Raw genomic sequence first — 24,340 nt, 5'->3', positions numbered from 1 at the left:
ACTCCGTCAACAAGCTGTGCGGCCGTCCAGATGGGGAAGGATGACCCATAATGACCCCTCGCTGGCCTGGATGCAGTCTCTTTCTTCCTGGGGGTGCAGGAGTGAGCGGGCAGCAGGGTCAGGATGGGCTCTGGCTCCCCGACTCTCGGGGTCTGCATTGTCTATGCCAAGGTCCATTCCTGCAGAGGAGGGAAGTGCTCCCCCAGGGTGCCCACGGAGAGGCTGTGAGCTGGGAAGCGACTCCTCAGAACTGAGCATCAGAAAGGCCACTGTCGCTGCAGGGGGTGGACAGAAGGGGGCAAAATGACAGGAGAGGCCAGCCTGGTTGGTGAAGGGTGTGATCCCCGAGGAAGAGGAAGAGAGCAGAGCGGGCAGGGCCAGTTGCAGCCATGAGAAACCATTCCCTTTGGCCGGTAGAGATGCTTTTGTGCTGACACAGAGCAGCATAAAAACCCGAGTGTCTCCCAGGACCCTGACACAGCATGACCTCACAGCAGAAGACAATACCACTCCGTCCATGCAGCATCACAGTTCCCAGGTGTCACCCATCCAACGAAACAAGCCCACAGCAAGCCCAGAGCAACAGGGCTCCATGGAGGCAGCAAGCCCACATGTGACAAGAGGCACTGTCCCCATCGCCCAATGAGCAAGTGGCCATGCTGGGCTCAGACTGGGCTCACGGCCACACTTGCTAGAAAAGCTGGTGCCCAGGAACTGGACAGAGGCATGGCCCCTCGTTAGCTTGTAAGCCCCAGCAGGGCTCAAATCCCAGCCCACCATAACTGTGATTGGCCTGGGGCTTCTTTGCCTGCACAGCAGGACCATCAAGTTAGCCTGGTAGGGCTCTGTGGGCAGCGGTATGGGGCAGAGGCGCACTCGCCAGGCCCATGCTCCACCCGAACGGTGTACAACCCTCACTCCTTCTTGAAACTCTTCCCACCTCCCAGTGCCCACAGCTGAGATCCAGGCACAGGCAATGCCACAACCAACGTCCCCACAGCGGGACACACGGTACCTTTTGTGGGATGGCCAGATGCCCGGCGGGCAGCGCTTCATACTGAACATGTACACGGCAGCCTCTGCGGTGCTGAAGAGTCGGCAGAAGCATAGGAAGGAGCAGACGGCCACAGCGGACGCGGCTCTCCCATCCTAGGACCAAGAGCACAGGGCAGCTCACATGGCCGCAGCGGGTAGAAGGTGGGCTTCGTGACCCACAGCCCCTAGAGAACAAGCCCAGGCTTCCCTCCTGGGTCCAGGGCACGTTTGGAAACCGACAGAAACATGCCTGATGAGGCGGGAATCCAGAGTCCAACAAGAACAAAGCTTCCTTCGCAAAAAGCGCAGGCTGGCCAGCTGCTCCCGCTGGACACCGCTCACAATCATGGTCCCTCTGGGACCTCACACTCGCCCGCCGTCCCCTTGGTGCTCTCCCCTCATGGCACCCCCTTCATCATCACGCCTACTGTGACGTTCATCAATAGCAGAACGGCGGCGCTAACCTCCGAGTACACATTCTGGCAGGCGCCCCACTGTGTGAGACACCACAAACCTAACCCTTGCTGTGCATCTGGGGAACTGGAAACAAGGCTTGTCCTCAGCCAGAAAGTAGAGGCCGAGACAGGGTCCCACGAGGCAGCGTGGCCTCAGCACTGAGTTGTCAAGGCCCATGTGGGCATTGCCTGGCGGAGAGACGAGAAAATGCCACATGGGGACCCTGCACACTCTGTAAAGAGGGGCAGGGAGACCAACTGTGTGGGCAGTCTTTCCTGAGAAGCAGGGACCCAGGGACCCAGGTGTGCACCCACAGAAGGCACGGGGCCTGCACTCCCCAGCAGGGTGGATCCCATAAGGCTGGGGCACCAGGCCCAGTGGGGGCAGTTGCTGCTCCCTCTGGGGTTTGCTACCCTGCAACAAAAGGAGCTGTGCTGGGGACACCCAGGCCTAAGGCCACTGGCTGCAGATAGCAGGACAGAAGCTGCTCCCCTAGGACCTGCCACGAGTCTGTGTGCTAGCCTAGCACCTCCCAAACATACCCTGGTTCTCAGGACGCTGGCTGGCTGCCAGCCTCAGGTGGTGGACAGAATGCTGTGGCTTCACAAGGAGCCTCGAGGGAGCCACCATCACTGTGGTGCCCAGGCTCACATGGGTACCCCATGTCCCCGCCTGGTGTCTCATCAGGGCCCCAGTAAAGGCCTGTGACGGTGGGCATCAGCCTCCTGCCTAGACACCAGCTTGGCTCATCTTCATGGCATGGGGCCCAGCCTGCGTCCCCACTTGGGACACCAGCTGCTCCACCTCGCCTCCCTTCTCAGCACCGCCATGCCTGATACCCTGGGTCTCTCTGTTCTCTCTGTCTCCTCCACCGGCTCTAAGCTTCCTCTGGGCAGGGGTTTCCCCCCATTCATGGTTTATTCTCTGCTGCATCCCTGAGGAGAAGCGCAGGCCTGACTCACGCACTTCAACAATGCTGCGGGATGGAGCAGCCTCACACTCACCATGCAGTGCACGACGCAGACGTTCTTGTGGTCCTGCCGGAGCCAGGAGTGCATATTCCTACAAATGCTGTACAGGCTGTGAAGGCTTGGGGCTCGCCTGGCCGCCCAGCCGCACTCGGAGACCTGTGGGGAGAGGGCTGGCTCACTGTGCTCCCTGCGCCAGCAGGGTGCACATGCTTGGGGGGCCTCTTATCACAAGCACCGCCCCGGACAGCACCACCCCACACACCTCCCTCCCCCTGCCCACGGGCGTCTGTCACCCTCGGCCCAGCTCCTGAGCTCCTCTGCACGACAGGAGTGCGTGGTGCTACAGGCCACGGCTCACTTGGCAAGAAGTGCCTTTCCCCACACTTGGGGTACGTTCAAATACTGTAAAAACTATCTGTGTCTGAATATTTATTTACCAAGAACATCGTGGGGCCTCACGCTCTCTCACAGGCAAGCAGCAACGGGCACCGTGGTTTCAGCGTCCTTAGTTGCCATAATGAAACCCACCTGACCTCTTCACAGTTATGCTCTGGCATCCTCCTTGAGCAGACCCACCCCTGCCACTCACTGCAGGAGGACCCCGGGCAGCCCTGTGTCATCACAACCCCGAGCCCCCACCGTCAGAGCCCTGGCTCCACTCATTGCCACTGCCTGGGGATGTCACAGGTCTGCCTAGTGCCACATCTCGGCCACTACCATGAGAGCAAAAGTGCCACTCACTCGGTTGTGAAACTTGGAGGGCCGGTACATCCTCGGGGACAGGTTGTAGACCGCGTAATGTCCTGGGTGCTTGGAGTCCAGAAACAGCCGCACGTCCTCTATGTTGTTTTTGATGGCCGACTCCACACCTTCCGCTGGGAAGGACATCACTGAAAGAGCAGCCCACGTCAGTGCCACGCTGCCCCCACTCATGGAGCCTGACAGGGTGGGGCCTCCTCCTGAGCTTCAGCACCCACTGGCCCACACTTGGCCACACTCAGCCCCCTGCTCCTTGCACTCCCGCGGCTGCTGACCCATCAGTACAGCAGGAGGTGGGGAGCCACGGAGCACAGACCCCCAGTGCCTGTCGGCCACTGACAAGAAAGACCCTCTAGGACTTCCAGACGGCAGGTTCTGCTAGAGAGCCTGATGCACACAGAGTCTCCAAATGTCTGTATTTTGGTTTTTTTTTTTTGCCTGGAGACCCAAGTTTTAAATGTGAATGGCCTTCCATCATTCCCCTCACAACTTGAGTTCCAGAAAGTTCTAGACTAGGGGGAGAAGCTGGGTTGACACTGGCACTGTCCACGGCAGGGCCTGGAGGCACTGGACACGGGATGGGTGCCCCAGGCCACACCTTGGGTGAGCAAGTGGCTGCCGAAGAGGCCACACCCTTCGCACCCCACCTGACACTGCAGCAAGGGATGTGCTGGGGGCCAGTGTCCCAGGAGCTGTCCTCAGAAAGGAGAATCAGAAGTGCGTTCTTATGGCTAAAGTCCTTATGGCTACAGTTGTCCTTAGGGGGTTATAGGGCTACGTAGTGTGTCCTTATGGTTAAAGTTGGCAAACATACCAGCAATTCTGGATGTGATGTAAGATATGTCCAAATCTCCCTTTGCATAACTGGAATTAAAAAGAAGAGTGTCTGGTTATTACAGAAATTTCTACAGTTAAGTCACAAGAGCTTCAACAGGAGCAAGTCCCAGAGGGAAAGTGGGTATATGTAAGTGTGCATGTGCACTCACGTGTGTGTGTCCACTACATGTGTGAGTGCTATGTGTACATGTTAGTGTGCATGCACGTACTTGCGTAAGTGCACACATGCACGTGTGTGGAGCCGACATTCTACATAAGAGGTGGATGAGAAATTGTAACTTGCAAGTGGTGGAGGCAAAGACCTAATAGAAAGGAGTTTTAACTCTCTTACTGCTATTCTGCTCTAAAGAGGTATGACATTAGGAGCTGGTTTTGAAGAGAGATGGTGACAAAAATGCAAGATAGTTTTTTGACCTGGTACATCACGTCTGGCTACCAAGAAAACATCATAAGGCACACAAAAGTGAGGAAATGCAGTTTGAAGAGACAGAGCAAGCGTCAGAACCAGGCATGGCAGGGGCGCTGGAATCGTCAGACCAGGAACTTAAGACACTTGTGATTACTATGCTAAGGGCTCTGATGGAAGAAGCAGACGGCATGCCAGAGCACAGGAGCAATGTGAGCAGAGAGTGGAAATCCTAAGAATGAACCGAAAAGAAATGCTAGAGATGAAAAACTGCAACAGAAATGAAGAGTGCCTCCGATGGACTCGTCAGACTGGAGACGGCTGAGCAAAGGACCTCTGAGCTTGAGGACATCTCGAGAGAAACCCCACAACTAAAAAGCCAGGAGAACAGACTGGAAAGAACCAGAACAGAGTACGCAAGGACTGTGGATGACCACAGAAGGTTGTGGAACAGGACAAAGAGAAGAAACATTTGAAACCATAATGACTGAATTTCCCCAAATTAATGTCAGTCACCAAACCACAGAGCCAGGAAGCTCCGAGAACACCAAGCAGGATAAATGCCCAAAAAAGCTACACCCAGGCGTAGCACTCTCAAACCACACAAAATCAAAGATAAAAACTCCTGAAAGAAGCCAGAGGGAAAAACACCTTACCCACAGAGGAGCAAAGCTAAGAATTGCATGCGACTTCTCAGAAACCGTGCAGGCAAGAGAGAGTGCAGTGAGATACGTAAAGTGTTGAGAGAAGGACCAGCAGCCTGGAATTCTGTACCCTGCAAAATTCTCTCCAGAAGTGAAGGAGAAATGAAGACTTTCTCAGACAAAATTTGTAGCCAGTAGACCTGCCTTCAAGAAATGTTAAAAGTTCTTCAGAGAGAAGGAAAATGATACAGATGGGAAACCTGGATCGACATAAAAAATGGAAGAGCGTCAGCGAAGGAATAGGAGAAGGTCAATTTAAAACTTTTATTTTTCTTCTTAATTGATATTACAGATAGCAGTGTTCAAAGTAATAATGGCAACAGTGCATCTGATATGCATGCTTATGTACATATTACACGCACATACATACACATACGCTTATGTGTAAGTGAAATGAACTTTTATTTTTCTTCTTAATTGATATTACAGATAACAGTGTTCAAAGTAATAATGGCAACAGTGCATCTGATATGCATGCTTATGTACATATTACATGCACATACATACACATACGCTTATGTGTAAGTGAAATGAAAGCCATGACGCAAGGGACAGGAGGGAAGAATTAGAATTATTTTGTTATTTCAGGTGCTCACGCTACCTGTGAAGCAGTATAGTGCTATTAGAAGGGGACATGGATTAGGTGTAAATGCATATTGCAAACTCTAGGAGAAAAAAGCAAAAAAAAAAAAGTATAACTAATAGGCTAAGAAAGAAGAGAAAACGGAATCATGTAAAATGATCAATTAAAAGGATAGAAAAAAATAAACAGGAACAAAGGTCAAGGAATAGAAAACTGTAATGAATATGGTGGATATTAATCCAACTGTATCAACAATCACTCTGACAGTAATGAATATGGTGGCTGTCAATCCAACTGTACCGACCACCACTCTGATAGTAATGAATATGGTGGATATCAATCCCACTGTATCAACCACCACTCTGTGGGAATGAATCTGGTGGCTATCAATCCAACTGTATCAACAATCACTTTCATGGGAATGAATATGGTGGATATCAATCCAACTGTACCAACCACTCTGATAGTAATGAATATGGGGGCTGTCAATCCAACTGTATCAACCACCACTCTGATGGGAATGAATATGGTGGATATCAATCCAACTGTATCAACCACCACTCTGATGGGAATGAATATGGTGGCTATCAATCCAACTGTATCAACCACCACTCTGATGGGAATGAATATGGTGGCTATCAATCCAACTGTATCAACCACCACTCTGATGGGAATGAATCTGGTGGCTATCAATCCAACTGTATCAACAATCACTTTCATGGGAATGAATATGGTGGATATCAATCCAACTGTACCAACCACTCTGATAGTAATGAGTATGGTGGCTGTCAATCCAACTGTATCAACCACCACTCTGATGGGAATGAATATGGTGGATATCAATCCAACTGTATCAACCACCACTCTGATGGGAATGAATATGGTGGCTATCAATCCAACTGTATCAACAATCACTTTCATGGGAATGAATATGGTGGCTATTAATCCAACTGTATCAACCATCCTTCTGAGTGTAATGATCTATGGTAGATATTAATCCAGCTGTTTCATTAATCACTCTGAACGTCAATGGTCTAAATGCACCAATTAAAAGACAGAAATTGTCCGAGTGGATCAAAAACAGAACCTAATTGTATGTGATCTACAAAATAATAATGAAGCTGAGCATCTTTTCATAGTTTATTCATAGTTTGTCCTGTTAGTTGCCTTTATGCATTTTTCACTTTTTTCTATTAATTTTCATAATTCACTGTACATAATGGATACTATTCCCTTTGCCAGTTACATACTTTGAGCATATTTACTCCCCGTCAGTGCCATATCTTACTTTAAAGAAACATATTTTTTTGGGGAAGAGGATTTTTCTTTTAAGTTAGTTAAATTTATTAATCATTTCCTCCACGACTTATATATTTTGTCACATTCAAGAAATCTTTTTTACTCTGGTGCTGTAAAAATGTCCCTCTATATTTTATTAATTTTTCCTTGAAAATTGCTTTTCACAATTAGATCTTTTAACTAACCAGAATTAATGTATTTGGCTGCTATTAGATAGAGATCCATTTTTTTTTTCATATAAATATCCATGGTCTTAGTACCATTCACTAATTAATCCATTATCTTCTTTCAGACTTAGCGTTTCATTTGTTTTATACTGGTCCCACATAAGTGTGTCATTCACTAGACTAACCACTTAACTTATACTAATACAATACTGATGTCCAAAAAAACTGATGTATAATAGGGTTTGCCCCCTATTCTTATTTTCCAAAATACTGCAGGCAATTTTACATAATTTATATATGAATTTTAAGTAGCTTATCTTATGCCCAAGAATCGCCTGTTGAGTGTCATCAGGGGGCTGCAATTCAAGAGCCCTCCAGTCCCGGAATCCACCCGAGACATCACTTGCTGGGGGGAGGATGTGAGGACACGAGTAGAGATGTTTGACCCACCACCCTGACTACACCGCAGTTGGCAGGAAGTGCTGGGGACGGTCCACGGGGCCCATGAAGCCTGAGGCACAGACATACGCACAGTACCCCATGGCACACCACCCACAGGCAAGGTCACCCTGCCTGCAGAAGCTCGGACAGAAAAGCACACGCAGACGACAGATAAGTGCCAAGCAGCCACTGGCAGTAGGCCAAGCCCTTGCACCCTCTGTCCACACCCTGTCCCACGCTTCCAGCCTTCACACCCAGAACACAAGACACAGCCTGCCCAAATGCTCCTGTCTCAGTGGACAGGACTCCGGAGAACTGGGCATTAAAAACGGACAAAGGCTTCCTTTGAAGGGGCGTGGCCTGGGACGTCACAAAGGGCCACAGAGACGCAAGCAGATGCCCTGCTCCGTGGGACACCCAGCACTTGGCAAAAATCAAGTTTGTTCTTGTTATGTAAAGTCACATCAGAGACAAAGCACACAAGTGCCATGGAGCCTACCAGACAGCATAACGCACACACATGCACACACATATTCACAACCACAGCCTGCTCACACATGCACACACATTGCAGCATGCTCACACATGCACATGTGCACGCACACGTTCATGCCCACACACAACACACGTGCTCACACATGTCCACATGCTCATACACAAGAACGCATGCCTTTACCTGTATTGCCAACAATTGTGGACACAAAACGATGATCGCGGCACAAAAAATAGAACAAAGAAAGCGAGGCCAAGAAGCCCCCACGACTTGGAAGACAAGGTGATCGCCAGCAAAGGACACATGTCCCGACCCCTGGACTGAGGGGAAGTGACAAGTCAACAATAATCGCAGCTCAGCTCCAGCAGCCGTTTCCTGAAACAGCTGGAACAGGAGTGACTGCCTCATGTCGACACCAACACCTTGGCCGCTGGTGGCTGTGCTGGAGACCAGGGCCTGCGAGGGCTCATTGGCACCCAGCACGGAGATCCCTGGACAAAGCCGAGACCCTCAGAGGACACGGCACTTTTGGCCATGGGGACCATGGGCTGGCATCCAGGAGGACAGGACAGCCTCCACCTCTGCTCCCTTCGACAGTCCACTCACTGCGACTTCATTCACCCACACACTCAAACCTACCTGGCCCATGTCCAAGTGATCTGATGTTTTATCCAAGACAGACAGTGGTAACAAGGTGTCCCTGTGGGCTATGACTGCCCCACTCACTCCACACCAAGGAAGAGGCACAGCGCCAACGTGAGGGGTGCCATCACAGTGAGAGGGACTCCAAGGCCAGGGCTCATGGCTTCCTGGGAGAGGGTGATGCCGGCCCACAGCTCCAGAGGCTCCCGCAGGCCCGGTGCCCATGCTTCTCCACTGTCTCACCAAGCACCCTCCAAGACCAGGGTGGAAATAAGGCTGCTGGGGCCACTGCCACCCTGCAGCACAAAGACCACCCACAGTCTACAGAACTGATGGCCAAGCCTGCAGAGGGGCGGGGCTGGGTGAGCATCGCATGCTCACCAACGGCCATGAGGCAGGTTCTGCCCGGTGTGGAGGCAGGGCAGCACCTATAGGTGGGAGAATCTCCAGAGCACCAAGAAGCCTCATGCGGCCACCTAGAACCTGCCCTCCACTCACTTGGCGACAGACTGGATGACCTTGGAGGAGGTGTCCTTGATGTTTGTGAAGAGGCGCTCAGTGCCCCCACGCAAGATGTCCAGGAGTCCACCGTAGGGCTGGTCATACTCGGCAACCACCAGGCCTGCAAGCAGAGACAAGCCTCAGGTCGTCGTGGGAGCCGACTCCCAGAGAGACGGCAGAGTCTAGACAACAGGAGCCTGCAGCAAGCCACACTTCCTGTTAACCCCAACCATCAGCGCTCCATGTCTAGGCGTAGGAATGAGCCTGGCGGGCAGCCCCACCCTGTCCAGCACTGGCAAAGTGCATGCCCAGGCACCACAGACTACTCTCATGAAGGCAAAACCTGAACAGCGTCCACGAGAGCCAGAACCTCCGGGTGCATGTGGCCCTCATTCCCGTCTCCAGGACATTTGCCCAGTTCCCTTCAGCACTTGCTGGACACCAGCTGGGACCCCATGGTCACACAAATGCGTGCTGAGACCCAGCAAAGGCAAGACAGCCTCCATGCAAGGCAAAGGAACACCGCGCACGTGGAGACCACAGACGCATGACTGGGGGGAGGCTCTGCAGGGAGGCCAAAGAAGAGGCCAGGCCCCAAAAGGCTGTGTGGCTACAACTCAGGTGTGCTCCAGGCTGGGAGTCCCCGTCTGCAGGGAGCAGGACTGCCACCCAAACGAGAACAGATGGTGACAATGGAAGGGTCCTGAAGTGCCAGGATCCCTAGGGTGCAATCTGCAAAGGCAGCGCTGGTGGTAGCAGTCAGTGTGAACAGGGAAGCATGACCCGCACATGGTGTCTGTGCTGCAGGGTTGTCTGCCACGTCTTTTCCGTGGTCTCTGTGACCAATGCAGCAACAGGGGCCACTGGATGGCTGGGTCACAGGTGGTACAAAGGATCAGCCATTCTTGGGCCGTTGGGCAACCACTGAGATGAGGCTGTGTTCCACAGGTGTGATGTTTACACTGGCCCTTCACCAGGCAGTGACCAGCCTGGCCACAGCCAAGCACTCTAGCACACGCATGTGGTGTGCACATGTATGTGCTGTGGTCTTATCTTGGCGCCTCAAGAACCCACCACCCCCCCCCCACGACAGTCCAGGTGGCTGCACACGATGATGATGCCTGTGTGCAGGCTGCAATGATGCCTGTGTGGTCACCCCACAGCCCTGCACAACAGGCACCAGGGCTCAGGCCCACCCGGCTCTCACACAGTGCTGCAGAGGACCAGCGCCGTCCTGACAGCACCGGAGGGGAAAGCTAGCGTCTGCTCCTCTTTCCTAGTTTCCCGTCCTAAACCCCGGCCTGAGCATCAGCTCTGCTAGGCTGTGTGAGTTTCAGGGAATCACGAACCTGAGAGTGGTCCTAGAGACCCCAAAGGTGCAGCTTGTCTCTTGCCGCCAGGCCAAACGCCTTGTGAGAGCAGGAGGCAGGTGCCCCGCGAGAGCACAGCAGGGGTGTGGTAACCCAGGGGACGAACGGTGGGCACAGCGCAAGGGTACTTACCTCCACTGTAGCTGCTGCTTGTCGGGCCCCCAGGAGGGGACAGCCCTCGGGACAGGGCAGCATTCCCACAGCCTCCATTCTGCTCCAGGAGCTGTAAAGATTCAAGGCACAAGAAGTCAACCTCTAAGAGGTCACACACTGCCCCCATCAGGAAGGTCTCGTGACAGTGGTTCACAGCGACTGCAGGCTACACCGCTCCTAGCCATGGAGGACATCAGCACATGGCACCACAAGCTCCAGGCCTGCTCACTACAAGGAACCTTCCCCTCTTGCCTGGTCTGTTAAAAACCAGAGGGAAGAATTCCCCGGCTCCAAATGGTCCAGTGGAAGCCATTGCATCCTCCACTGGCGACGCTTGGGCCAGTCTCCGGGACAGAGGCACAGCTGTGAACCTGCCCCACGTGGCCAGGCTCACGGCATGCCCACCATGCCCATGCGCTGCCGTCGGCGGAGGACGAATGCACTGTTGGGGCGAGCAGATCCTCAGGGCAGGGCGACTGCGCCCAGGCCTACCAGCTCAGTTGGCAGCACACAGTGAGAGGTACCGTCCTTCGGGAGCTGAGCCTGCGGCCAGTGCTGGATGGAGCCTCGACGTCAAAAGCTTCGGACAGCCGATTGGCACCCCTGGTACGTCGGGACCAGGCTGGAAGCAGGGCTGCAGGCCTCCTGCCCAGCCCCGCTCAAGTGCCAGCCTCAGCCGTGCTCAGTCCTCAACAGTCGTGGTATCCACTGTCCCTCTTTGCCTAAGTGAGTTGGAAGTGTGCTTCAGTTTTTATGGAGTTTTAAAAAACACTTTTGTCATTGAGTTAATGTTTCATCACTCATGACAAAGCTCAGAAAGTAAGGCACACTGTCATCAACTCTGTGGAACGTGATGAAATCTCGTCTTGCCCTGTGACCCAGCAGGAGGCCAGTGCTAACATCCATGGACTCTCAGAGATACACAAACTCTGCTGGCTGTCTCACAGATCAGCTATGTCTTTTTTTCATGAGTTCTCAGTTTGATTTACTTCTTTTGTCAGTTTCTGAGAGGAATAAAACATCTGATCGGTCATTCCTTGTAACGTGGGTAAATATCACCCGGACCCCTGAGCCTCTGGATCTGTTCGACTCCTCTTTCACATAGTTCTCGTTCACGACACAGCCCAGCTTTTAGTGGCTCCACCCTGGGCTTTCAGGCTCTCCTGCTGTCCTCACTCTGGGTTCTGTCTGCTGCGTATTGCCCGCGTGGCCTGGAGCAGAAGCTATAGACGGCTTTAACGTCGGCACCCACACGTCCGGGCTCCAGAAGTGCTGAGATGGGAATACTCCTGAGCCTGTCCATCAGCATCTCTGCCAGCCCCCGGAGAGCTCCCAGCAGCATATGCATAGGCCTCACTCTTGGAGGGCACATGTTCTCTGTGAAGGGCCACGTGGGAGCCGCAGGCGGACCTGCCTCAGAGTCACACTACTCAGGGGCCATCTCCTCACCCAGCCCTCCTCTCTGAGCCAGACGCATTACCCCTGCCCCCAATAGTCTCCGTTCCCCATACTGATGGCCGCCGTCTGACGCATCAGGCCTCTATTTCCATCTCCTGCCCTGGGCCCCCAGACACGGGAATGGGCCCATGTGCTAAGCATCTGTCAAAGGTAGAAATGCTGGGAGTCACCACGGGCAGCCTCACACCCAGCTTTACTCTCCCCGACTCCTGTGAGCCCACAGGGCGGCATGCTTCCCAACAGGTGATCCATCCTCAGGGAACTCAGATCCCCCCGGGCTGCATGGGGGCTCCTTGCTGCACAACGATCAGAAGCCTCCTCGGAGCTGCACCACCTGCTTTAGGGCAGATGGGGGCCTCGGCACAATGCCAAGACCGTGTGACCACAAGCAACACCTGGAGGGGCCCTACCTCGGTGATGGGTGACTTTGGGTTCACGTTCCTGGCCGCTGCAATTTCCTGGAGCTGGTTCACCAGCTCCGTGATGGACAGCCGCTCCTCTGGGTTGACCTTCAGCATGGCGCCTACAGCAGAGGCAATGTGTGTCATCCCAGGGCCCAGCGGACAGCCTGCCCTGCTCTCACCGGGGTGACAGACCCTTGAGGCCCTCTGTTTTACTTATATTACTAATTTTAGAAGCAAGTGAGAAAATGAAGACACAAAGAGCAACAATAAAATGGAACAAAGTCATCAAAAGCAACCACTCAGAGCACTGTGGTCAGAGCACCGTAAGTTCACGGGCGCTGCTCCGCTGGGGGCCCCACGGGAAAGCCCACACCAGGGAGGCTGCCACGCAAGGGGCCAGGCAGGAGGCAGCACCACCCCAGATGGGACAGCATGCTGTGGTCCCTGCACAGGGGACTTACGGATGAGGCCGTGGAACACGGAGTAGCGGGTGTCGTTAGGAGGGATTGAGTACTTCCCGTTGACTATTCGAAGTTTTGCCCCATCTTCAAAAGGGTGCTGCCCAAAGCACAGCAGGTACAAGATGCAGCCCAGAGCCTGCGGGAAGGAGAGGTGGGGGCAGGATGGAGGGGGCGGAGGGCGGAGGAGTGGCCGGGCTGCCCCACACAGGGATCCTCAAGGGCACAGTCCAGGCAGAGCCTGTGGCTGGGCCACACCCTGGTCTGAGTCATGCACAGGGGGCCACAGCACGCCCTGTGCTCCCTTCATGTCCAGCCCACTCTTCCACCCTCATGAGACACAGAGGACTACTGAGATCAGAGTAGTAAAGAACTCCAATCTCTTATTTTCTGGTAAAATGTTCTTCAAAATGAAAAGTTCTACATTGTGCATCAGGGCTCTGTGGCTGGGGCCTGCCTCACCCTCCAGGACAGGGCGGCTGTGGAGGAAGACACCACCTCCATGTTGTTCAGTGACAGCAGAAGCATAAGACGACCACCAAAGCAGGAACCCAATCCACGGCCAGTTGAGGCTTCCACAGAGCTGGCCCCAAACCAAAGGCTGGCCTCTCCTCACTGCCTATTCCGCCATAGCATCCACCCATGGGAACAAGACGCGAGAACCTTGACGACCTCCCGCCAACACCTGAGCATGTAATTTCAGGTTCACCTTTTAAACTCCCACATGGGTGCATGTGCATGCATGTTCTTGGGCTGGGATGTGCTGAGGGCACCCACTTGGGGTCGACTGAGATTTGCAAAGGGGAGATGCAGTGTGGGACAGCACCGGTGTTGCCTCCATTACTGAGACAGGCTCTGGCGTGCAGGTCCTACCAACAGAGATTCACGTCCACAGCAGGGTCAGCACTGGACGCGGGCCTGACAGCCTAGACCAAGAGCCTGGAGGTGCAGGGGCTCAGAGTGTTCTGACGCTGAGGTGTCACTGTCCCTGCCCTCAGAGAGGCCAGGGAGGCTGAAGGATGCCTCGGAGTGGGCAGGGGCAGCACTCTGCCACCGGCACTGCACTCCCCAAGCTCCACACCCCAGGGCTAAATGAAGGGTCAGCAGACCCCAGAAGGAGCACAGCCAGGCACGACGCTCACCTCACACAGGGACTGCCCTCTGTCAATGCGGCAAGGTTTCGGAGAGGCAAAGGAGGAAGGTCACCTGGGCGTCTAGCCCAGCCCTCACCCTGAGACCCCTCCAACCCCTCACTCTGAGATGCCCTCCAACCCCGAGTGTCAGACTCCAGCCCTCACTCTGAGATCCCCCCCACCCTGCCCCGAGTATCAGATGCCAGCCCTCACTCTGAGACCCCCCCCACCCCACCCCGAGTGTCAGACGCCAGCCCTCACTCTGAGATACCCACTGCCCCCTCAGAAAACAAAGAAAAAATTAAAGGAAAAAGAACAAAGAAGGGGGAACGTGGCTCCCTGAGCCACAGCAGCTGGAACCTGTGCCCGAGGGCCCATGAGGCAGGGCTGCCTGGCACCAGGGCAATGTGGCCTCACCCAGATGTCCTGCTTCTCGCTGATCGGGAAGTTCGAGTACAAGTCCACAATTTCTGGCGTCCTGTACATGGGTGTTGTGTTCCTGGTGATCTGAAGAAAAGACACACATTTCACAGGACAAGTTACATGCAAGCAGCACTTTTTATTTTGTATTGATGCCCTGCAACTTTCCAAAATATACTGCAGGACATCTATGACGGTGCTCATTTATGTCTCGCTGTGTTCCACAAAGATCTTAGGCTGCTCCCCTCCATCCTGACCCCCACTGCCACCCATCTCCAGAGTCACTGTCTCGTCCACCTCTTATGGCCTCCAGTGTTTGCTGAAGCAGTCACGCTACAGGATGCACCACAGCATCCTGGCCCTTTCACCAGGAGAAGTGGGCCTCGCTAATGGGAAACCTAGTGGGAGTGGCGCACACAAGCCACCTGCGTGCGTGAAAGGAAGTGCTGACCTAAAGAAGCTTCCTGACGAATCCTTGCAGACAAAAAAACTTCTGTGACAGGAGAGAAGACTAAGCCAACATTACCTGTTGGGTCAAGTCCTTCGTGAGGGCCCTGAGACCACGCAAGAGGGCAGGATGTGATAGACGAGCAGCCAGTGGATGTGGCACGGGGAAAGTGTGTCTCAAGGTACGGCAAACACACAAATGCTGACCCCAGGCCGCGTGTTCAGGGGGACAGTGAACAAACAGTGCCCGACCTCGGAGGACAGGGAGCGTGATCAACTCTCTCTGCCTGAAGGCCTGCTCTGCACAAGCAAGCACCCTGAAGAGGTCAGCCACAGGCCAGGCAAGCACACGCATGAGACCCCGCACCAACCGAGGGCTCATGAGCAGACAGGCCAGTAACTCCTGCAAGTCCTTGGGGACTCCCGAGACCCCATCAAAAGCGGGCAGGGGCCTTGAGCAGGCCCTCGCAAAACCACATGGCAGTGCTCAGCTAGGTAGCATTTGCCCAGAGCACTGGGAGGGAGGGAGGCCAGGGCACCACATGGCCCAGAGGTGGCGATAGGGGCATCCACACGGGAAGAATCTCCAGGTTGCATGCTGACTGTTCCGCACTGGTGTGTGTCTGATAAACTTCTGTGGCATGGACCCTTCAACCCAGCAACAGCACTTCTAGGATTGTACCTGACAACATGAGGACACACATACAGGCTACTCAGCACAGGGCAGTCTGTCATGCTGCTGTCTGTGCAAGACATGGCACACACCTGACCATGAGCAGAAGGTACTGGCTAGAGACACTGGGCTGCACACAACAGACTACAACGTGGTCACGAAGGAAACTAAAACGACTGCAGTGAACACCTGTGGACCGACTCAGGAGATGTCTGCAGTGACAAGAGTCAACAGGAGCCAAGAGAAAGGGCACAACATAGAGACAGGGAGTGGGGAATACACACCCCTCTGCTCGTCTCTGGAGAAAGAGACTCAAGAGACAAGCAGGAACCGTGCGGTGGGACCTGGGGGACGCGAGACGGAGGGGCACAGCGATGTGGGGGCTCAGCCTTCAGCTCAAGTCTCGGTAAACTTGGAACTGCTCAAAAAGTAAATGTCAATTCAAAAACAAGACAAAACAATAAAAGATAAACCCAAACGTACAAACACACCCTGTTTTACTGTGTTCTGCAGATGTCACAGTTTCCCAAATTGAAGGTCTGTGGCAGCCCTGAATCAAGCAAGTCTACTGGAGCCATTTTTCCAGCAGCATCTGCTCACTTTGTGTCTCTGTGTCACATTTATTCTAGCAATGAAGTACTGTTTAGTAAAGGTATATATGTCATTTTACAGACATAATGCTATTGCACACTTATTAGACTACAGGATAGTGTAAACGTAACTTCTATATGCACTAGGAAACCACAAACTGTGGACTCATCTCACTGTGATACCTGCTTTACTGTCGTGGTGAGGAACCGAGCCTGCACCATCTCCAAGGTGCGCCTGTTATTTCAAGTGAGTAACAAAACCCTCTGCAGGAGAGGTAACAGATCCAGGAACTCCTCAGCACAGCCGCCGACAGCATGTCCTTGGTCTGGGTGGCAGCGGGGTTGGGAGAAGAACTACAAGTAAATCCTGAATTCCTTTCAGATTTGTCTTTTCTAGTAACCCTAGGACTCCTGAATGTGCGCAGGACCAATGGGGTGGACGCACGCACTGATGCTGCTGGGGCCAGGCTGTTGCTGAGAAAGAGGGACACGCAGATGTGGGCGAGAAGCTTGTGGGACAGATTGGAGGAGGGGTCAGCGTGGATGCGTGACCTCTAACAGAAGGATGTATGTGTAGATATTCGTGTACGTGTGCACTACTGTGCAGGCATGTGGCTGTATGTGCAGTCTGCAGAAAATGCAGACACTAGGGCAGATGCACACTACTGCGCCCAGAGCTTGGTCTCCTCTGAGGAACAGCCAATGCTGGGGCCACAGAGGGCATGTACATCCTGCTGTTCCAGAAAGTGGACAAGTACTCCAAAATGATGAGAGTGTGCCAAAGAATACAGGAGCCAGCGTGAAGCACATCTGGGCCACTTTAGTACCAAAATAATTCCTGACATACTGAATGATGAACCACGAGAACAGGGGCACTGAGTCCTTGTGAATAATCAACAGGTGAGGGACTCCCGCTACAGCTGCATGGTGGACTGCCGGGCAACAGCAAGGCTGGGAGAGGCAGGCCGTCCTCACGCACCCCACAGGATAAGCGGACTGCACCCTGACTGGAAAAGCGAATCGACCACAACGCAAAGCCTTGTGCACCTGACTGCGGGGACAGCTGCACAACTGGGCCTGCTCAAACTACTCAAGGGGGACACGACTCAGAGCCCCAGGAAGTGGTGAGAAAACTACACAAACCAGCGGCCTGGCAAGGACCAAGGCTCCTTCCCGTGCTCCAATCCAGCCTCTGCTCCATGGCCACACTTCCAACACCACTAAGCTATGCCAGCCGACTTGGAGAGAAGCTCGGTTTGGAGCACTAATATGGGTGGCACTTTCCTGGGAATGACTGATAAATGCTCTGATGTAAAAGTGAGAACTCACTGGGTTTGGGACAACCTGGCACACATCTCCAATTTACTAATGGGGCTCGTGGGGAGGACAGAGCCTTCCCTGGACGAATGTCATCTGCCACAGGGGACAGGCAGTGGGTCAGGGATGGCTGTGCGCCAATGGGGGAGGGGGTCTGTGCCTCCCTCTGGTCTGGAGTGCGACGCAGATAGATGTCCACAGACGCCTGAAGAGGGGGCAAGTGCTCAGTGCCAACCTGACCTCCGTGCAAGCTTCCGACAGGGCCATCCCGGCTTCCCCCTCTGTACAGCACGTCATCCCTCAGCACTCGCCCTCTACAGCCTTCAGTGCCAGGACCCACCCACCCTTCCTTCCTTGCTGTTTTTCCATCTCATGTGGTTTTGCTTGTTTGCGGTTTCTGCAGCTGTTTATTCAAGGCTAAGTGACGGGTAGAAAAGCACACACTTCCATGTTTTTAAGGGGTTGGGAAAAAACCAAAAGGAGACTACTATTTCATGACCCAGGTCCCCTTTGTGAGCCTGTGGCTCCATGGCTTTCCAGGCAGGGCCCCTCCCTCAAGGCCAGCAGTCACACGTGGGTGTGGTCTGCTCATGCCCAGAGCGCACTCTCAGTCTCCCTCTGGAGCCGTCCAATCTCCCTTGAGGGTATGTTTTTAAGTGATTTAAAAAAAAAACCAAAACAGTCATATTTGGAATGATGAAAAATTTCTGGAGATGGATGGTGGTGACAGTTGCACAATGTGCGTGTGCTCAGTGCCACTGAACTGTACACTCAAAAATGGTTAAAATGGTAAATTTTATGTGTTTTTTCCACCCTAAAAAAATGCAATAAAAAAAGTGCTTTAACACACTCAGAGGCAGGTTTGGGACAAGGTGAGTGATGGACACACAAGGCGACATTCCAACCTGCTATTTCCTGCCCACAAATGAGCTGCAAGGGCAGTCTGACAAGACAACTGGCTCCAGGAGCAGAGCTGGCCTCACGAGTGACCCAAGGAGTGGGCATCAGTGGCTGGCCTGGGCTCACGGGACACATCACACAGCCCCAGAGTACCAGCGGCTGAGGAGCTTGACCAAGAGAGCATACAGCATGCGGCGGCCAGGTCCCACTTCTCACCTCGTCCTCCACCAGGGCCCGCTTCTGGGCACTCCAGCTGTAGTCCGGGTAGTGCAATGTGGTCGTGGCACTGCCGAAGTCACACAGCTTAATGGTCCCCTGGTTGCTAAGCAGCAAGTTTTCAACCTGCAAAATGCCAGAAGACAGTCCTCACAAGCTGGGGGGGTGGGGGGCTGTGGGATCCGCACAGCATAGTGGGAGTGAGCGCAGGCGGGAAGGCCGCTGGGCAGGGAGCAGCCCAAGGGGCAGGATGGGCCACAGCAAGGGCAGCAAGGGCCCTCCTCCAGCCAGGGGAAAAAGGCAGTGTCTAACTTCTTTCTGACCAGAATCAGTACAGGTACCTTTAAAAATGGGTAATTAAGAAAATAAAAGGAAGAATGATTCAGTCAAAGAGAACTCCATAATAATGTGGGATATACAAGGAAAGCCTTCAGAAATGTCACTTAGAAGATGAAAAAAATTAACGTACCACTTGGAAATTATCAAACAGATCAAGAACCTAGGAAGAAATCTAACAAAAGATATACAAAAGACCTCCTACTCAGGAAACTGCATGTAACTGAGAAAAATTTTTAAAATCCAAAATAAACAGGGAACTAGACCACACTCCTAACACAAAGGGCACAAATCTGCCCCAATCCCTCCAGTGTGGGTCCACGCTCTACCGCTCCAGCCCCTGCCGGCTTCTGTAGGGCCCACAGGCTAAGAGCAGCATCTGTGCTCATCAGCGGTTGGGAAAAAGCAAAACAGGCCAATACTTCATGACACAGGTCCACAGGCAGCCTTCCTGGCCATGGCTGCTTCCGTGCCACCCGGCAGAGCTGGCAGAGCCTGCATGGCCCAAAAGCCTAAAATGTTTAAAGTCTGGCCCTGTACAGAAAAAGCCTGTTGATCCTTGCTCTAGGGAGAGTCAAGGCAAGTCCAATCAAATTCCCAAAAGTTTTTTGGGTTAAATCTGAAAAACTGAATCAAAAATTTAGTGGAGACAAAAAGAGCCAAAAAGAGCCCCTGATCCTGAGAACCAAATTCAAGCCACACTGTGAAGCTCCGGCAAGTGAGGCAGAGGGGCACCGGACCGACCAACGGTGCAATGGACGGTCCGGCGAGCACCATGCCCATGGCAAGGTGGCGCCACAGATGCAGGCACAGGACAGCCATGCAGCCCAAGAGCTGGGAGAGGAGAGAGAAGGCCCCACGGGGAAGACCTGCCCCAGCGCAAAGGCAACCACACGTCTTCCAGGACAACGTGCCGGAGGGTGACGAGTCCTCAAAAGGACAGGAGCACAGACGTGATGACGGCTGACAGACACTCCACTGAAAAGAGAGGGCATCCTCATCAAAGACACGAACCACGAGTGAAAACACAAGCCACGGAGGAGAAACGCTCGCCACGCACAACCCGCACAGCACATCTACAAGAAAGAAAAGATGACGCGGTGGAAAACCAGGCAAAGGCTGTAGAGGGACATCCCGAGCAGGAAATCCAAGCTCCCACAAACACGACGACGGTCAACTACATTAACAAGAGGAAAGTGCAGCTCCAACCACACACATGCATCCATACCACCTCCCACGATTAAACGTCTGCCAACACCGAGGGCCCACAGGGCGTGGACACAGGGACCACCATGTGCTGCTGGGGGAACAGTCCCAGCAAAGACACACACACTCTCTAACGTCCTATGGAGCACGCAAGCGTCCGAGGACCAGAGCAGGGGACAAGGACGTCCAGAGGCCCAGAGCAGCACTGCTGGCCACAAACACAAGAAGCAGGGATCAACCACATGTAGTGTGCTCCTACAACACTCGCTCCACTAAGCGTGGGCCACACAAGACGGACAAACCTTAAAATACTAACACTGAGCCAAACGCCAGACACACAGATAGGAACGAGGAGCGGGACAGCCCAAGTAGGACCACACGCCCCCATGGCCTCCGCTGTCCCCTGTATCCTGCCTGCCCCTCCACAAAGTACTACTCGAGGACACCTGTGGACAGACCAAGGGGAACACCTGGATGGAGGCCAAGTGCTGGGCCGGCTGCCATAGTCCCCTGGCACACACGGGGCTCTTAGAAGACAAGGATGTCAAATCCACACCAAGCTCACAAATACTGCTTCTTTACTCATTTTGTCCTTCTAGTTTTTGACTTGCCTTAAAAACACTACAACGCATACACACATGCCTGACACGTAAACCAGAAGTAAAACCCACCAGTCACCAGCGGCAGAGAAGGGCCTTCCATCACAGGACCACAGCTGCCCATGTCCTCCCCAACACGCCCCTCATAGCTCTGCAGGCTCAGCGTCCAGGGAGGTGGTTCCTAACCCCACAGGATTCTGTAGTAGAGGAGCCTGCCAACAGCTCGCCTGAAACCAGGCCTCTCAGGTTCAGGGGACAAAGGAAAAAGATCAAGCTCACCAAGGTTCAAATCTGACAGAGGACACCGCCCCCACAGACAAGATGTTAGTGCCTCCCCACTTCTTAGGGCATCCAGGGAGGAGCCCCCCCACCCCCGGAGGGTGGCGTGGGCTGAACCCGAGAGGGGGAACCATAGCTGCCCTGCCCCATCCAGGGGAGGGCGCTGCTCCAAATCAGTAGGGTTTAAGGGCCATCACACTTGGGGAAAACTGGGGAAAGCTGGCCACACACTGGATGTGAGATAATACTGAAGGATTTTTAAATTTTGCTGAGGCAATAATGGTGTTTCAGTCATATAAGAAAACATCTTTATTTTCCCAGAGTGGTTTACAGAAGACTCTGGGAGTGAAAGGGCATGAGGTCTGGGGTCTGCTTTGAAATTCTTCAGCAAAAACCACCTGTGCCAGCCACTAGGACGGGGGGCTGCTGCTACCCCGAGACACGGTCAGAGCAGGGGCACCACCTTCATGGATGCTGCATAACTTTTCACAAAGTCTTGGGCTTCTCAGAGACACAATGAGGGAATAAAAACTTGGCCATAACCCAGGAAAGGCATTTGCAACACATATAACTTTAAAAAGACTGTCGTAAGAATAGAAGAGGAGCTCTAATCAATTAAGAATAATCCAACAGACAAAAAAACAGAAAGCAGGCAAAAAACAAAGAGTGAGTTAACTGAAGAATGCAGCAGGAATGACTCCATGACACCAGGGCAGAAACACCCAGCCTCGCTACAATCAGGAAACAGCAAGGGCACTGCTGAGGGGCACTGCCCACCACCCCCAATGCAGATACGGGCAGCTCCAAGTGCGGTCGGCCAGAGGGACTGCAGGGGAAGGCCTTGCTGCCATGGCACAGCCAACCCAGAAGGCCTTGCTGTGCACCAGCACCTCCGCAGCACTGCTCACAGTGGGATGCGCCCCTGAGGGATGCAGGCAGCAGTGGGTGGCTCTGGGCCCCCGGCAGAGTCCCCAGCGAGCAACTGCCACACCTGTGCAGCACCAAGAGTGACCCAGAGGAGCAGTTGCTTTCCTCCCGGGTCCACAAGGTGGAAGGAAAGGAGCACTATAGACTGAGAACCCCCAGAGCCAGGAGGGCGGTAGGGTGGGGTGCCAGGGTGGCACCCCTGCAGGCACCCCATGCAGGGAGAGGCAACAGCCTGACCACAGGAGACGGCGGGAACCCTGAGGAATCCACTTCCATGTTAAGACACTCCTACGTGGGTCTTCTCCGACCTCTGTGGTAAGGCCATCACACAGCTCACTGCTCAGGAGCGCCGACGCCCTGACCGGAGGCGGAGGTGAGTGGGGGCAGGCGCACCTTGAGGTCTCTGTGGACGATGGGTGGCTTCTGCCTGTGCATGTGCTGCACCGCCCTGCACGTCTGATAGAAGATCTTCAGGATGGTGTCGCATGAGAGCGGACCTTTAGACTCAACTTTCTTTAAAAACTCCACCAGCTGTCCTAAAAGAAACAATTAAATTCACATCACCTCGGAGCCACAAATGCTAGACCCACCCCAGGCCAGCTCAGCCGCACGGCCTCGCCTGCTGCCCCTCTGAGCCCAGCACAGGGGACGGCACCGTCTCTCCACAGCAGGCACGGGGCAAGGCCTTACATCGTGCAGCCCCTCGAGGAGGAAGCGACACCTCCAGAACCCGCCCAGAGGGGAGTGCAGTGTAGGGTGATCACCACGGGGATGCACTCCAGCTACAGAGCGCCCCGCAGAGCTCGGCCTGCACCGCGCACACACGCAAGGCCGTCGTCAAGAAAGGCACCCCAGCCCCTCACCACTCAGAGCCAGGCTGAGGCAGAGCTACAGGAGAAACCCCAGACATGCACACCTTTCAACCTCTCCAGGGAACCACGGCGGCGTGTCCCTAGGTGACACACAGCTAATCTCAGGAACCGCACACTCCACACTGAACGCCCAGACCGCACGTGGGATGGAATGTGTGCTGGGAGCACAGGCGTGGACAGCAAGGCTCTGGGGCCTCTCTCCCCATGTCATGGCCTCTGGAGCCCAGGGACCTCAGTCCTTCTGTGACTGGCCCCGGCCCAGACCAGTGAAGCCAGGACCCTCTGGTGGGGACCAACTGGCTCCTCCATGACCGCATGTTGTCCACCAGGGACAGCCACTTTCAGGCCTTGAGCACCAGGTAGCCACACTCCACACCCTGGTACCCCCAACCCCTTCTGACCCTGGTCATCGTGAAGCATGGTGCTGCCACGAGCTCTTCCAAGAGCCCACCCTCTCCTTGGCCCCACACTGCCCCCTGCCTGATCCAGGCCCCAGGCTCCCTGAGCTCCTGCGCTCCACACACCCTCCAACTCGATGCAGAACCAAAGTCGTTAGCATACCTACAGGCCCCATGATTGGCACTCACTACTCCTGCTGTGCCCCCCAGGCTCACCCCCCCGCCCCCGCCACCAGCCACACGCCTCCTTTCTGTCCCTGGCTTAGGACCTTTGCACATGCTGCTCCTTGGGCTGGGAGGGCCCCTCCTTCACCTACCTCAGCTCCTGGCTCACACATCAGGGTCCAGGAAGCCACCTCTGCTCAATCCATTTAATGTGCACCCCCTTTCCCTGGCCTCATTTCTCCCCAACATTTGGAACTACCTGACTGCTGACTCTGGACTCTGGTTGTAGTCTATCTGTTTTGTCTGCATGAGTCACTGAACCCCTGTGCCTGCACACAGCAGTGCCAAGAGACACTATTGGTAAGCGTGTCGCAGATTCTAACTGCTCTCAAGGTGGCGTATGGCTTGGGGTGACAACATGGACTCCCGACACCTCCAAGACATTTGGGTTTTTTACGTAACCGCATTGCCTCTGCGACGTTTAACACAGTGGGAATTCACAGCTCTGGACCTGCATGTTCTGGCCCGCTGAGCCCTGCCCACTGTAGTCTCTGCTTTGGTGACCCAGCCCCCCAGGGCCACCTCTACCAGGCTCACACCAGACACAGGGCAGGGCTGTGCACCAACACTCATGGTGGAGAAGAGGTACACGTCACGAGGGGGTGCTGATGATGGACCTCGTGGTGGCAATCTGCGGACTACCATGAGCCTTTAAGCAGGAACAG

At 54.0% G+C, this 24,340-nt stretch overlaps 1 protein-coding gene across 3 annotated transcripts in view; it reads right to left on the bottom strand.

Moving 5' to 3' along the window:
• Positions 1-24,340, bottom strand: part of GAK (cyclin G associated kinase) — a 60,227-nt gene that overhangs the window by 23,540 nt on the left and 12,347 nt on the right. For 2 of the 3 annotated variants that reach the window (XM_070615269.1, XM_070615270.1), the window contains 11 exons: positions 22,574-22,716; positions 18,834-18,959; positions 14,688-14,777; positions 13,141-13,276; positions 12,686-12,798; positions 10,797-10,887; positions 9,292-9,415; positions 4,036-4,085; positions 3,204-3,352; positions 2,496-2,618; positions 1,016-1,149 (listed from right to left, as the gene is read on the bottom strand). In XM_070615269.1, coding sequence (XP_070471370.1) covers positions 1,016-1,149; positions 2,496-2,618; positions 3,204-3,352; positions 4,036-4,085; positions 9,292-9,415; positions 10,797-10,887; positions 12,686-12,798; positions 13,141-13,276; positions 14,688-14,777; positions 18,834-18,959; positions 22,574-22,716 — 1,279 coding nt within the window. The remainder of the gene's footprint in view (positions 1-1,015; positions 1,150-2,495; positions 2,619-3,203; positions 3,353-4,035; positions 4,086-9,291; positions 9,416-10,796; positions 10,888-12,685; positions 12,799-13,140; positions 13,277-14,687; positions 14,778-18,833; positions 18,960-22,573; positions 22,717-24,340) is intronic. The other variant, XM_070615271.1, reaches the window with a different exon arrangement.

This window comes from Equus przewalskii, chromosome 3 (genome assembly GCF_037783145.1).
Source record: "Equus przewalskii isolate Varuska chromosome 3, EquPr2, whole genome shotgun sequence".
Taxonomy (NCBI): Eukaryota; Metazoa; Chordata; class Mammalia; order Perissodactyla; family Equidae; genus Equus; species Equus przewalskii.
The sequence above is the reverse complement of the archived record's forward strand: the minus strand, read 5'-3'. Positions and strand labels throughout refer to the sequence as shown.